At 47.8% G+C, this 15,598-nt stretch overlaps 2 protein-coding genes across 2 annotated transcripts; both read right to left on the minus strand.

Annotated features, from left to right (window-relative positions):
• Nucleotides 1–5,677: 5,677 nt before the first annotated feature.
• On the minus strand, nt 5,678–7,780 carry LOC141363552 (uncharacterized). Its single transcript, XM_073866358.1, has 4 exons — nt 7,772–7,780; nt 7,180–7,324; nt 6,186–6,736; nt 5,678–6,043 (listed from the first exon to the last, which is right to left on the minus strand). Exons 1-4 carry the CDS (start codon nt 7,778–7,780, stop codon nt 6,029–6,031), a joined length of 720 nt encoding a protein of 239 aa, XP_073722459.1. The 3' UTR covers nt 5,678–6,028.
• A 4,177-nt stretch (nt 7,781–11,957) lies between these two features.
• Nucleotides 11,958–15,091, minus strand: LOC141363553 (uncharacterized). Its single transcript, XM_073866359.1, has 2 exons — nt 13,504–15,091; nt 11,958–13,361 (listed from the first exon to the last, which is right to left on the minus strand). The coding sequence occupies exon 2, from the start codon at nt 12,924–12,926 to the stop codon at nt 11,958–11,960; it is 969 nt and encodes a 322-aa protein (XP_073722460.1). The 5' UTR covers nt 12,927–13,361; nt 13,504–15,091.
• Between the last annotated feature and the right edge of the window lie 507 nt (nt 15,092–15,598).

Genomic DNA, 15,598 nt, shown 5'->3' on the forward strand with positions numbered 1-15,598 from the left:
GTGGGTAATGTAGTATCATATAAAAACAATGTTCATGTTACATCTTTCGATAAAGATAAAAACAAGACTTATTTTAGTGAGGAACTTTCGGAAGAATTTTGAAACACTGACACTTAAAATTAACGGGTTTGTTATGTAGACACACAAACATCAAGAATCAGAGTATGAATCACAATGATGGTGACAATAAAATGAAAAACTTCATGCTGCAATGCATGCTGGGTATCAACAAATTACAAATCTCATCCAGGAGTCCCATCATGCACTGCAGCATGGATAAATAATGAACTTTTTACTATTTTCTTTGTCACCATGGTGATTCTTGATGTTTGTTTGTCTACATAACAAACTGGTTAATTTTAAGTGTCAGTGTTTCAAAATTCTTCAGAATAACAAACTGCTATGAGAGAGCTGGATTTCATACTGTAGTATCACATTATTGTCAGAGAAAGATGCTTCTGATAAGTGTTCAAAGACTAAATTAATACATAAGTTTTCTAGTTGATGATGTTTAGACTTTATTAGCAGTGCTAACCACTATCAAAGAACTGCGCTATTGTTTTTTCCCTGCTGTAAACAACATGTCTTAAAACACAGAGATAAAGCAGTCAAAAAACTAAACAAGGGAAGTCAAGTTCAACTAAAACAAACAGTGATCACAATAAGGGTGACTTCAAATGAAACAAAATCTAAACCTAAGTTAAGAAAATGACTCTACAAGTAAGATGTAAAATGCAATTTTAGGTTTCAGACAGAGATGGTGAGAGAGAGGGTAACACAGCTTTTAATTCTGCTTCAGTGTTACTTTTTAACACTCTGTAAGATTGGGACAATATATACATCCAGCAGTGTTTATTTAACTCTGGAGATTTTGCTGCATTAGGGCTTCCTGGGGGCTAAGTGAGGGCTGCCTATGCAAGGGCCATCGTAGGCTTGTTTGTAGGGCCTGTTCTGGCCCAGGTCTGGGCCAGTGATGTGCTATTGTCTGTAATCCAGAACTGGGCCATTGTAGGGCCGTCATTCTTCGTTGTATGTGGGCCGAGGAAAACTGGTTGTGTGGGTCGGAGCTGGGCCGGAACAACATTGCTATGTGGGATGTCTCTTTTGAAAGCCATGCATGCCAGATGTGAGGACACAAGTCCAGAAGACTGCCAGGCATGGATAAGGCACTGCAGAAGGTTCTTCCCTGTGCATAGCAAAGAGAACATTAGATGTGATGTTGATGAAAACCTGTGGCCTGAAGTTATAGAGGGGCAGGATTATTTGTTTGAATTACAGTATGTACTTTTAGTTTCTTCTTTTTTCCTCATTACTGTAATTCCGTAAATTACTACAGACTATTGAAGCAAACTGCTAATTTTCATTTACCTTAAAGAATTGTTCTGTTCCAAAAATGTATTAAACATGTTAAAGAATGTCACTCTTTTCTTTTCGAAGAAAACATTACTTTGTATGAAGTCACTGAAATTGTTGAAACTGTAAAGATGAAAAGTTTGTATTTTCTGTATTGGTGTTTTTCCTCTCAGTGTGTTCAGTGTGTGTTATCTCAGTGAGGGTTGTTCATAGTGTTTGGCTGCACTGAGCCTGAGTTGTGTTGCTTGGAGTGAGTTTGCAGGTGATGTGAACAGTTTAGTTCAGGAGGCCTCATTTATAAAATGCTGCGTAAAAACCATCCTATATCTGGGGCCTCATTTATAAAATGCTGCGTAAAAACCATCCTACATTTGATCTTACGATCATTTATCAAAAATGCGTACGTGTGATTCATAAACCGAACGTATGCGCAAAAAACGCGCGTTCCCCTTTCAAATCTATAAATCGCAAATTAACTTGACCTTGTGCGCAGCCGCGCAGTTTCAGATCTCCGCCTTTAAACGATGCCTATTTAATGGTCACAGACATATATAAGAACAATTCTCAATGTTTAAACCAAATTCCGAGCAGCAAGATTGGCTTATATTTCCAAAAACCTGCAGCAATCAGACAAGCAAAAGTGCGTACGTCTGCCCAGACCCTGGGCCTCATTTATAAAGCGTGCGTACGCACAGATTTGATCGTAAAGTGTGCGTAATCAAAAATCCACGGCAAAGTCCATATTTATAAAAATTGTCTTTGACGTGGAATAGTGCTTAGTGCCACATCAGGGTCTGAGCAGACGTACGCACTTTTTTTTCTGATTGCTGCAGGTTTTTAGAAATATAAGCCATTCTTGCTATTTGAAATTGGGTTTAAACATTGACAAGCGCTCTTTTATATGTCTGACATTAATTACGCATTGTTTAAAGACGGGGATCTGAAACTGCTCGGCTGCGCGCACAAGTTCAAGTTCATTTGCGATTTATAGATTTGAAAGGGTTTTTTTTGTGCGTACGTTCGGTTTATAAATCACACGTACGCATTTTTGTTAAATGATCGTAAGATCAAATGTAGGATGGTTTTTACGCAGCATTTTATAAATGAGGCCTCCTGACGTGGCGCTATAAGCACTTTTCCACGTCAAAGACAGTTTTTCTAAATATGGACTTTGCCGTGGATTTTTGCGTACGCAAATTTTACGATCAAATCTGTGCGTACGCACGCTTTATAAATGAGGCCCCAGGCGACTGTTGGTAGTGCAGACTGTAGTTAGAGTTTTTCACATAGTTCCAGTTGTCATTAAGCAATCAACAAATACTGAAATATGATTAAAAGGGTTGCTATTTTAGTGTTTGCTGGTTTTATTTATGTTGTTTTTGCTGTCACTGTTATCTGTTGTATTTATAGTTCATTTTTAACTAACAATATTTGATGTCATACACCATGATTGAGGTCTGTGTGTTCATTAATGATAAGAACTAATGTAGTTAGGTTTGGTTGTTGTAATAAGTATCTGGTCTTTGGTGGGGCCAGAAAAGAATTGCAGGCCAAGTGAAAACATCGCCTGGCCCAGATGAAAAAGTCCTGCACTGAGACTTGCATTGCATCTACAATCAGTATTAAATTCAGGAGTTTGCAAAGCCCCTTATATTCTTTAGATAGCTAAGTGTTTAACATTTAGAGGTTCAAACACTCATAACACTATCTGTTGTTGATTAGGTTAAAGCTTACAGTGAACTTTTGAACCTTTTAGGAAAAGAGAAGGATAAAACAATCTTAGCTGGTTTTAGTTCCTGGTGTATTTTAGCAGCATCAGTGAAATGTAATGGTGGGCTCAGCACTTTTTATTCATTTCAAAGTTTTATTTGTGTGTGTGCGTGCGTGCGTGCGTGCGTGCGTGCGTGCGTGCACGTGTGTAGTCCAAGCATCTATTAAATGGCCTGTTTAGGTGTGTTCTTAACATGCATATAGCAAAATACTGCGGTAAAGTTGGTTTGATATTCAGACATTCGGACTTTTAGGTTCAATAACTTTGTTAATATGCATTTAATAGTGATAATTTCATCAGATTACACTTACCAATCGAAACGTGCATATGTTACAAGCCGTATTTTAGTAAAAGTCGCGGTTTTTAAGAGTCTTTTAAACACGTTAATCTCTATGGAATGGTGTGACGTCATCAGTCTCTGAGGGACCGTCTACAAATTACATGATACTTTTACAACAACCTGCTAAAATTATTGTGAACTGAAAATTTCTGCTTTTGCTATTGATTAAAAACGTTTCAGATGATGTCCTGTGAAGTTTTCATTGTATAACTATTTGCCTTAGATGAAGATTTTTTTCTGCCACTGTGTTGTGTTGATTTATTAATGTCATAAAGAAGTTCAATAGGTTTGGAAAAGATGGACTGAGTGCTCCAATAAAAATCCTATTTTGTACCATACAGAACAAGTTACACCCCAGTTTTTCGAGTTCTTATCTGTTTTTTTTTTATATTTATTGTGTGCTAATTGACCTATTGGATGGGTTGGCTGTAAAACTGAATTGCCCCTCGGGGACTAATAAAGATATTTGAATCTTGAATCATGAATCTTGAATCTTGTTAAGTGTAATAAAGAGTTGAGATCATTATAATAAAACGTATCAGTGTTCTTCATGTGTTAAATGTTGAATGACAAGGTATACCATCTTTTATATTTTCCTGTTGTATGAGATTTTCTTTAATTTATTTATTACATTAAACTCTCACAGTATTAACTGTTGTGTTGTGCATTACTTTATGATTTGATTATTTGATATTTACAGTGTTTCACTGTCCATGGTACTGAACTCATCATGTTACTGACTTCACAGAAAGCAGGTCATCAAACAGAATGTTTATTTAATTATCATTCAATTCTAACTAATTAAAAATAAAATGTTGAAATGTTTTGTAAACAATTTATGTCTCAGATCATTTGGTCTTCGAGCACTGTGTTCTATTCACTTCAGTGAGATATGATCTACACTGTAAAAAAATTCCGTAGAAATTGCAGCTGGGTTGCCGGTAATTTGCCGTGGATTTAAATTTGTTTTTTGCTGGCAACATTTTGTTCAAGGTTAAATGAACATGAAACATTTACAAGTATTTGTCTTTATAGAGTACAACTAAAAAAACAGCATCAAGCAAAACATTCTGGTAAACAAAATCTGAAGCAAAAAACAGAAAAAGGTTGATGATGATTTCTGGTTCCCAGAATGCTTTGCATGAGGCTGTTATTGTATAGTTTTATTCTGTAAAGATAAAGACTTTTTATTATTTAAAATTTATTTAACTTTGAACAAATTCTTAATATATGTAGGCTATATAAACATTTAACTATAAATATTTATATATTTTATAATATAAATATTTTGCACAAGAAAACAGCAGATATTAATGAATTATTAGTAGCATAGTATCTCGGAAGATCGGGCTTGTTAAATAGCTCTGTGGCTATACTGCACTGAAGCGGCAGTTTAAAATATAAACCCAGAATTCAGCGAACGTCAAGAACAAGAAAACGGAAACAACAATCAGACAGAGACGCGGAATTTACATCATGTTACACAGACCATGTTTAAATTCCAATGTTTCTGCACAGAAATACCAACTTGTTCACTTTGTTTGTATTAATAAGCTGCGCATTGGAGTGCTGGCCGCGGTGCTGAAGACGCGCTCAGACGGAGTGGTAGCACAGATATTTACGTGCAACCTATTGGAAACTATTATTCGTGATGATATAATTATTATTCGTTATTTTACTTTATTACTTCCACTTAAGAAGAGTTCTGCACTTTTTATTTCAATATTTCTCTTTATATAAATACTATTTTGTACTTAAATCTATAATTTCAGTATTTTACTAACCCAACTAACTCATCTGCGCTTTCCGATAGGTTGCACGTAAGGGGAAAAGTATAGCTTTCTTCCCCTTGAGAAGAGTTCTGCACTTTTAAACTTTAAAAAAATATCTCTTTACAAAAAAAACTTTTTTCTTCTATTTAAAAGCTGTAATTTTGTTATTTTACTAACCCAACTAATGACTCCTCCGCTTTTCAATATATTGCACGTAGATATCTGTATATATGTGCCATCACGCGTCTTCAGCACCGCGGGGAGCAGCCAGCACTCCAATGAGCAGCTGTTTAATACCAGACAAAGTTGGTATTTCTGTCCAGAAACATTGAAATTTATACATGGTCCGTGTAACGTAATTTAAATCCCGCGTCTTGGCCTTATTGTTTTTTTCTTGTTCTTGACTTTCGCTGAATTCAGTGCAGTTGTCACAGCCGGGGGCGGACCCGAATATGCTACTGGGCCGCGCCCCTCTTAACTCTTCCACCTCGAGGAGTTTCCCAAGACCACCCCAATGACCAGACAGACGAGTATACTATAATTAAAACAAACTTTATTAAATATTTAAAAGGGGAAAGGGGGAAGGGAAAAAGGGAACTTTAAAACTAATGGCTCTTCTTTGCCTCCAGGGCCACTTGGGGAAAAGACTGGGGGCCGGGGCTCTGACTCAACAACCCGTGGCGCGCTCCGCTTCTCCTGGAGGCAGAATCGAACACAGACAGACCAGGGCACACCCTCCACTGATGTCCGCAGCCCTGGGGGATCCTCGTTCCCACACAGGGCCTCACTGGTTCAGGTAGGTAGTTGCTGCAAGCATAGAACAGATTAGTCCACAGGTTGCGTTACTCACAGTGCCGGGGGATCCTCGTTCCCACACGGAACTCCACTGGTTCAGGTAGGTTGTTGCTATAAGCACAGAACAGGTTATTACACAGGCTGCGTTACTCACAGTGCCGGGGGATCCTCGTTCCCACACGGAGCTCCACTGGTTCAGGTAGGTTGTTGCTATAAGCACAGAACAGATTATTCCACAGGTTGTGTTACCCACAGTGCCGGGGGATCCTCGTTCCCACACGGAGCTCCACTGGTTCAGGTAGGTTGTTGCTATAAGCACAGAACAGATTATTCCACAGGTTGGGTTACTCACAGCGCCGGGGGATCCTCGTTCCCACACGGAGCTCCACTGGTTCAGGTAGGTTGTTGCTATAAGCACAGAACAGGTTATTGCACAGGCTGCGTTACTCACAGTGCCGGGGGATCCTCGTTCCCACACGGAGCTCCACTGATTCAGGTAGGTTGCTGCTATAAGCACAGAACAGGTTATTGCACAAGCTGCGTTACTCACAGTGCCGGGGGATCCTCGTTCCCACACGGAGCTCCACTGATTCAGGTAGGTTGCTGCTATAAGCACAGAACAGGTTATTGCACAAGCTGCGTTACTCACGGTGCCGGGGGATCCTCGTTCCCACACGGAGCTCCACTGGTTCAGGTAGGTTGCTGCTATAAGCACAGAACAGGTTATTGCCCAGGCTGCGTTACTCACAGTGCCGGGGGATCCTCGTTCCCACACGGAGCTTCACTGGTTCAGGTAGGTAGTAGGCGAAGCTCTCGTGGTCACGCCCCGGGCGCAAAGCTTGATTTTCTCTCTCTCTCTATAGGATTCAGGCCGCAACAGATGTCACCATCTCGCGTCTCGTCGGAGGCTGGGCAGTTCGAACGCTATAAGCACAGCATACGCACAGCAAGTCAAGCGTAAACACCATCAATCAGTGAAACTCACCCACAGCACTCTTAGACCACGTCACGTGAATTCTTTAAATCGTCCTTGCCACCTGACCACGACGACCTCGAGAGATCGGTTGCGCAACAGCTGGTTCCCAAGGGAGGGAGAGATGTATGGTATTCACAAGCCCAGCGTGTCGGTTATCACTTCCCTGGCTCACCTGCACTTCCTCTTTCCCACAGGGCCACTGGTTTACTGGCGGCCGGTGTTTCGTCCACGCTTCTGGTCAACCACGGCTCACCCACGCTCTCCTCTCCAGTGGGGCCAGGGACCTCACGAAACACAAGAACACACACCAGGGTAATCTTTCAAACAAGACATTTGCAGAGAAGTATCACAGCGGCTACTCACGCTTAGTTGCCAATAACCTCTGTTCACGGTGCTCTCGACGGCTCTGTGTCCACTCTTCCTTACATAAACTCCACAATACCCCTACGTTCGCTGACTGCCTCTCACTCTCTTCCCCAGGAGAGCGATCCGACCAGCGTGATCCGTCTGCAAAGCAGCAACACAACGTACACAACGTATGCCAACGACACCCCGTTTGATGTCTGCAAGGTGTTTTTATACCCTGACTCTTCTCCTTGTCAGCCTATTAACAACCGCTGTGTTAATTTGCCCCACCTGAGCGTGATCAGGCTTAATTTGACTTCGGGGAAACCCCGGAAATGAAATGTGGAAGCCGGGTTCCGCCCGTCGTCCAAATAAAATGTGGAAGCCGGGTTCCGCCCGTTGTTCATTTAGAACGTCACCTGTGACATCCTCCCCCGCCGAAATGGTTCTAGTCCCTAGAACCGCTTCCTGTGACCCACTCTCCGTACCGGATGGGCGGCCGCCCCCGGGTCTCCCGCTGGGGGCGCTGTGGTCGGGGCTCTGGGGCTTCTTCCGCAGGTAAGTCATCCAGCTCTCCTGGAGCCTCTGGGGCTCCTTCAACAGGTAAGTTGTCCGGCTCTCCTGGAACCTCTGGGGCTCCTTCAGCAGGTAAGTTGCCCGGCTCTCCTGGAGCCTCTGGGGCTACGTCGTTCGCTGGACCCACTACGACAGGGACGTCCTCGGGCTCCCTTGGGGCTACTTGGGCCGGCCTCTCCACCGGACCTCTCGGAAAAATAACCCACCCTTCATACCAGGGGGCAGCAGTCTCTGGCTCCTTAGGAGCCACCTCTGTGACTAGCGGGGGATAGTTTGGACAGGGGCGGATCATGTTCCGATGCACCACCCGATCCGGTCCAGGCTTCCCTTCTGGCCGGATCGTGTATACCGGCTGCCCCGGTCTCTGCTGCCGTTGCACAATATACGGCCTCGCCTCCCACCGATCACTCAGCTTGCCTCCCCCTAGTCGCCGATTGTCCCGGACTAGTACTCTCTCTCCAGGGAGCAAGGGGGCGTCCCGTGCCGTCCGGTCATATAACCTCTTGTTCTTGTCCCCCGCCGCCTGGATCTTCTTATTGACCTGTTCGTATGCGAAGTGGAGACGATGGTGGTGTCGTCCCACCCACTCAGTCACGCTCCCTTCTTGCTCCCCTCCAGGTGTTCCCAATAGGAGATCTGTGGGCAGGCGAATGTGTCTACCGAACATTAAATACGTGGGGGCATACCCCGTCGTGCTGTGGATGCTATTGTTGTATGCTTGTAATAAGTTCGGTAAGGCACTCACCCAGTCGTCCTGGCGTCTCTGATCCAGCGTTCCCAACAGGCTCAACAGGGTCTGGTTAAACCGCTCACATCCCCCATTCCCTTGGGGATGGTACGAGGTCGTGTGGGTCTTCACACACCCATATAGCTGGCACAGTTCCCGAATTATTCGGGACTCGAAATTTGGGCCCTGATCTGAGTGCAGGAACTCAGGGCACCCAAATGGCTGGAAGACCGCCCTCCACAGCGCTGTGGCCGTAGTGCTTGCGGTCTGGTCGAGGGTGGGGATGGCCCAGGCGTATTTGGTGAACAAATCTGTCACGACTAAGATGTTCTGGTATCGGTCCTTCGGACGACTCAGGGTCAGGTAGTCCATTGCCACGATATGGAGGGGGGCCTTTGCGTGGATGGGTACCATCGGTGCTCGTGGTTCCTGTCGAGATTTGAACAGAGTACATCGGGGACATGCTTTAATGAACGCACTCACCGAATCCTCCATCCCTGGCCAATAAAAGTGTCGGCGTAGTAACGACGTGGTACGCTCCTGCCCTTGATGCCCCATCTGGTCGTGATAGGCCTCCAAGAGTGTCCGGACTAGGCTGGCCGGTACCACGATCTGACTGACCTCTTCATCGGTCCCCGGATCCCGGATAGTCCTACACAATACACCTTCCGTTAGCTTCAATTTCTCCCACTGTCCCAGTATTTTATGACCCACCTCTGGCTGAGTTTGTCTCTCTGTGGGGGTAGGTCGCCGGGCTCGCCTAAGCCACTCGCTCAACCTCCGTAGCTCTTGATCCTCTTGCTGTCTGGCCCTCCAACGCTGGGGGTCCCATCCCCAACTTACGGGCACCGCCTCCTGTTGGCTCCCCGGCGCCTCTACCACCCCGACCATCAGTCCTTCCTCTTCTTGTCCTCCTTCAGTTCGGGCCAAGCCCCTCGAGTCCTCCCTCGCTGGTAGCCGGGAGAGGGCATCTGCGTTGGTGTGTTCCCGCCCCGGACGGTACTGCAGCTGATAGTCATAGTTGGCTAGCTGGGCCACCCATCGCTGTTCCACTGCTCCCAACCGGGCCGTCTGCAAATGTACCAAAGGGTTATTGTCAGTGACCACGGTTACCTTGGCTCCCCAGAGGTAATCCTTGAATTTTTCACTCAGGGCCCATTTTAGTGCCAGCAATTCGAGCTTGAAGGAACTGTAATTGGCATCATTTCTCTCAGCGGGATGGAGGCTCCGGCTAGCGTATGCGATCACCCGTTCCTCTCCATCCTGTTTCTGTGCGAGCACTGCTCCCAGGCCCAGGTTGCTGGCATCTGTATAGAGTAAGAAGGGTTTGGAGAAGTCAGCATAAGATAAGATCGGGGCTTGTAACAACTCTTTCTTCAAAACCCTAAAGGCCGTCTCACACTCTGGGGTCCACTCCACCGTGGGGGATCCTCGGCCCCGTGGTCGCCATGTCCCGACCAATAGCTGGTTTAAGGGTTTGGCAGTCTTCGAAAACCCCTTTATAAATCGCCGGTAGTACCCTACAAAGCCTAGAAACGATCTCACTTGCCTTACAGTCCTAGGGGCCTCCCAGTCACGCACCGCAGCTACCTTCTCGGGGTCTACAGCCACTCCGGCCGCACTCACCACGTGTCCCAAGAACTGCACTTTACGACGCAGCAGATGGCACTTTTCGGGTTGCAATTTCAGCCCGTACCTCTCCATCTCTCGGAACACCTTCTCCAGATGTTGTAAGTGAGTCTCGAAGTCTGGGGAATACACAATCACATCGTCAAGGTATACTAGCACAGATTCCATTAACTGACCTCCTAAGCATCGTTGCATCAGTCTCTGGAAGGTGGCGGGAGCGTTGCAAAGCCCGAAGGGCATCCGGTCCCACTCGAAAAGACCAAAAGGCGTAGTAAAGGCGGTCTTTTCTCGGTCCCGTTCTTCCACTGGCACCTGCCAGTACCCGCTGGCCAAATCCAAGGTGGAATACCATGCAGACTTAGTCAGGCTTGTTAGTGAGTCCTCGATGCGGGGCAGGGGGAAAGCATCCTTCTTGGTCAACTGGTTTAGCTTCCTATAGTCCACACAGAACCTCCATGCCCCTGTCTTCTTCTGAACCAACACTATAGGTGCTGCCCATGGGCTGCTACTCTCCCGCACGATCCCCTGCTCCAGCATACCTTGTAGGAGAGTCCTCACTTCGGTGTATAAGGTGGGGGGTATCGGCCGATACCGCTCCCGACTCGGTGCAGCTTCTCCCGTAGGGATGCTGTGTCGTATCACCGTCGTACACCCATAGTCTTCATCATGGGTAGAAAACACGTGTTGCCATCTCTCCAGTAACTTCCGCAGCTCTTCTGCCTGTTCCTGTTCCAGGTCCTCTCCTCGTAAGGAGTCCCCTGTCAAATGGGCCGGTACCTTTTTCTCCCTCGTCCTAGACGCTCCTTCTGCCTGCGTTAGTGCTACTTCAACAACTGCAGGGTGCACTCGCCGGAAACTCACATCTTCCTTGTCCCGCACCTGATGTCCTTCGACCGACGTCACCGTCACTAGCCGCTGGTGCTTGTGTAAGTGTACTGGGTAGGGGTTTTCGTTACAGACCTTTACCGGCACTCGGCCTCGTCGCACTACCGTCAGTCCTCGGGCCACTCTCACCTGTGTGCAGTCTTCGTGAGGTTCAACCAACACCCAGCTCTCAGAGCCTCGACGCTGTTGTGGCACCCTGGCCCACACTATGGCTTCACTTTCTGCTGGCACTGACAATGCAAATCGACATGCTACTCGACCAACCTCTTCTCGGCCATCTTGGTCCTTAGCCAGCTGCACTCGCCTGCAGTCGGCCACTACTCGTTCCCAGCCTGGCCGCTCGGCCCTCGGTATCGTCTGAACGGGCCTAGCCCGGAATAGCTCCTCCCAACACTCCGAGAGAACATTCATACCCAGGAGGGCTCGATGACGGCCGAGGCAGTGGTCCTGTACGATGATGACCCCCTTCTGCGGAACTCGTACTCCATACAACTCAAAGTCGGTAAGTCGATAGCCGATGTAGGGGATCTCTAAGCCGTTCGCCCCCTTCAGGGTAAGCCAGGGCGCTTCAGCCTTGTGTGCGGGGTAGGCCCCAAATAGCTCATGGGACAAGCTCTCGGAGAATAGGGTGACCTGGGAACCAGTGTCAACGAGACAGCGCACCGTGGTGCCACATACCTGGGCCTCCACTGTTGGGCTAAGCCCAATCATCCCGTCCTTGGGTTCCATTCTTCTATGGGGGTCACTTTGGGGGGCGCCGACCACATGACCCACTGTGGCCGGTCGTCTTAAAAACCCCCCTCGGAGGCTCTTCGTGGTCCGCACTGCCTACTCACATGCCCGGCGGTCCCACACCGATTGCAAATGGGCCTCCCTTGCTCGTCCCACTCGAACCTAGGCCGACTCGCCTGCCAGGGCCGCCTCATCCCATCTCGGCCTCGCTCAGAGTACGTCCGTTCTCGGGGGGCGGGCCCTTCTTCTTTCCTTCCCGGCCCTAGGCGCAGTTCCCCTACCAGGGGCGTGGTTAGCTCGGCCCTCTGATCGCGCGCGTCTTTTAGGGGCTCCATCTGCAAGGTTTGTGTCCAGTCTGATACTTCAGAGGCTGCCGCCGGGCCACTCACTGCTGCACATACGGGGGCCTCCTTTACTTCTGCTTGGTCACCTTCCAAGGCCATAGCCTCCTTCTTCAGATCATCAAACGTAAGTTCAGGGTCTCTTCTAAACTGTACTCTGAGGTTTTGACGTAGGGGGCCCTCTCGTAGCCCTAACAGGAACTGGTCCCTTAGTAGGGTCTCCTCATCTCCCAACCCATGATCTTGTCGTCGCTGTAGGCGTGTATACTGCTCGCGCAGCTTCAGGGCAAAGGCTCGAATAGACTGGTGGGGGCCCTGCTTGTAATTAAAGAACTGTGCCCTCAGGACGGCCACAGGGGTAGTGTCACCATACTGCTCGGTAAGGAAGTGGAATATGGTCTGGGCGGTGGCTCGAACAGCTTCGGGGGCGGCTTGTACTTCTCGCCGGGCTTCTCCTCCTAGTGAGTTTAATACGAATTGCTGTTGTTGACTGGCACTCAGCCCCTGGAGGCCGGCCAAATACTCAATCTGGGCCCTCCACTCAGTTAAATGAACCTCGGACTCGACCCCAGTATACTTCTGCCCCCAGGGGTTTCCCAGGAACACGGGCATGACACGGGGTGGGGTTTCTGGCCTTTCAGGCACAACACGGGGCGGGGCTTCGGGCAACTCGTCGTCGGCCATTGGAGGACCTTGGTCGCTCAACTCGAGGTGGAATCCTGCCGACTACGCCAAATCTGTCACAGCCGGGGGCGGACCCGAATATGCTACTGGGCCGCGCCCCTCTTAACTCTTCCACCTCGAGGAGTTTCCCAAGACCACCCCAATGACCAGACAGACGAGTATACTATAATTAAAACAAACTTTATTAAATATTTAAAAGGGGAAAGGGGGAAGGGAAAAAGGGAACTTTAAAACTAATGGCTCTTCTTTGCCTCCAGGGCCACTTGGGGAAAAGACTGGGGGCCAGGGCTCTGACTCAACAACCCGTGGCGCGCTCCGCTTCTCCTGGAGGCAGAATCGAACACAGACAGACCAGGGCACACCCTCCACTGATGTCCGCAGCCCTGGGGGATCCTCGTTCCCACACAGGGCCTCACTGGTTCAGGTAGGTAGTTGCTGCAAGCATAGAACAGATTAGTCCACAGGTTGCGTTACTCACAGTGCCGGGGGATCCTCGTTCCCACACGGAACTCCACTGGTTCAGGTAGGTTGTTGCTATAAGCACAGAACAGGTTATTACACAGGCTGCGTTACTCACAGTGCCGGGGGATCCTCGTTCCCACACGGAGCTCCACTGGTTCAGGTAGGTTGTTGCTATAAGCACAGAACAGATTATTCCACAGGTTGTGTTACCCACAGTGCCGGGGGATCCTCGTTCCCACACGGAGCTCCACTGGTTCAGGTAGGTTGTTGCTATAAGCACAGAACAGATTATTCCACAGGTTGGGTTACTCACAGCGCCGGGGGATCCTCGTTCCCACACGGAGCTCCACTGGTTCAGGTAGGTTGTTGCTATAAGCACAGAACAGGTTATTGCACAGGCTGCGTTACTCACAGTGCCGGGGGATCCTCGTTCCCACACGGAGCTCCACTGATTCAGGTAGGTTGCTGCTATAAGCACAGAACAGGTTATTGCACAAGCTGCGTTACTCACAGTGCCGGGGGATCCTCGTTCCCACACGGAGCTCCACTGATTCAGGTAGGTTGCTGCTATAAGCACAGAACAGGTTATTGCACAAGCTGCGTTACTCACGGTGCCGGGGGATCCTCGTTCCCACACGGAGCTCCACTGGTTCAGGTAGGTTGCTGCTATAAGCACAGAACAGGTTATTGCACAGGCTGCGTTACTCACAGTGCCGGGGGATCCTCGTTCCCACACGGAGCTTCACTGGTTCAGGTAGGTAGTAGGCGAAGCTCTCGTTGTCACGCCCCGGGCGCAAAGCTTGATTTTCTCTCTCTCTCTATAGGATTCAGGCCGCAACAGATGTCACCATCTCGCGTCTCGTCGGAGGCTGGGCAGTTCGAACGCTATAAGCACAGCATACGCACAGCAAGTCAAGCGTAAACACCATCAATCAGTGAAACTCACCCACAGCACTCTTAGACCACGTCACGTGAATTCTTTAAATCGTCCTTGCCACCTGACCACGACGACCTCGAGAGATCGGTTGCGCAACAGCTGGATCCCAAGGGAGGGAGAGATGTATGGTATTCACAAGCCCAGCGTGTCGGTTATCACTTCCCTGGCTCACCTGCACTTCCTCTTTCCCACAGGGCCACTGGTTTACTGGCGGCCGGTGTTTCGTCCACGCTTCTGGTCAACCACGGCTCACCCACGCTCTCCTCTCCAGTGGGGCCAGGGACCTCACGAAACACAAGAACACACACCAGGGTAATCTTTCAAACAAGACATTTGCAGAGAAGTATCACAGCGGCTACTCACGCTTAGTTGCCAATAACCTCTGTTCACGGTGCTCTCGACGGCTCTGTGTCCACTCTTCCTTACATAAACTCCACAATACCCCTACGTTCGCTGACTGCCTCTCACTCTCTTCCCCAGGAGAGCGATCCGACCAGCGTGATCCGTCTGCAAAGCAGCAACACAACGTACACAACGTATGCCAACGACACCCCGTTTGATGTCTGCAAGGTGTTTTTATGCCCTGACTCTTCTCCTTGTCAGCCTATTAGCAACCGCTGTGTTAATTTGCCCCACCTGAGCGTGATCAGGCTTAATTTGACTTCGGGGAAACCCCGGAAATGAAATGTGGAAGCCGGGTTCCGCCCGTCGTCCAAATAAAATGTGGAAGCCGGGTTCCGCCCGTTGTTCATTTAGAACGTCACCTGTGACACAGTATAGCCACAAAGCTATTTAACAATGAGCACAATCTCCCGAGACACTACAACATGCTACTAATAATTCATTAATAAGAGCCGTTTTCTTGTACACAATTAAATATTTTAAGTTAAATGTACAGTGTTAAAACATGTAAAAAAGATCTATATAAGATTTTAACAATGTCAAGATCAAATGCCTGAGTAACAGGGTATTGTGTGTATGTTTTCGTGTGCGTGTGTTTGTGGGTGTTTCCAAAATATTTTCAAAATAAAGAAAAACAAGACAAAGCAGTCCAAAATGATTGGAACACAATTGTGATTCTGTGATTCTAAAGGGCACCAGGTGAAATCTTGCCTAGGGCAGCAAATTGGCCAGGGCCGGCCCTGATTTGCTTAATATATCCAATTTATAATAACACAGTTTTCTGTAGGAATTCTGTATGCAACTCTATTTTTTCCTATAGCTTTAGAAACAGTATGGTCACTGCTCAAAAACATGATGGGAAATCAGCACT

Source organism: Misgurnus anguillicaudatus, chromosome 3 (assembly GCF_027580225.2).
Source record: "Misgurnus anguillicaudatus chromosome 3, ASM2758022v2, whole genome shotgun sequence".
NCBI classification, from domain to species: Eukaryota; Metazoa; Chordata; class Actinopteri; order Cypriniformes; family Cobitidae; genus Misgurnus; species Misgurnus anguillicaudatus.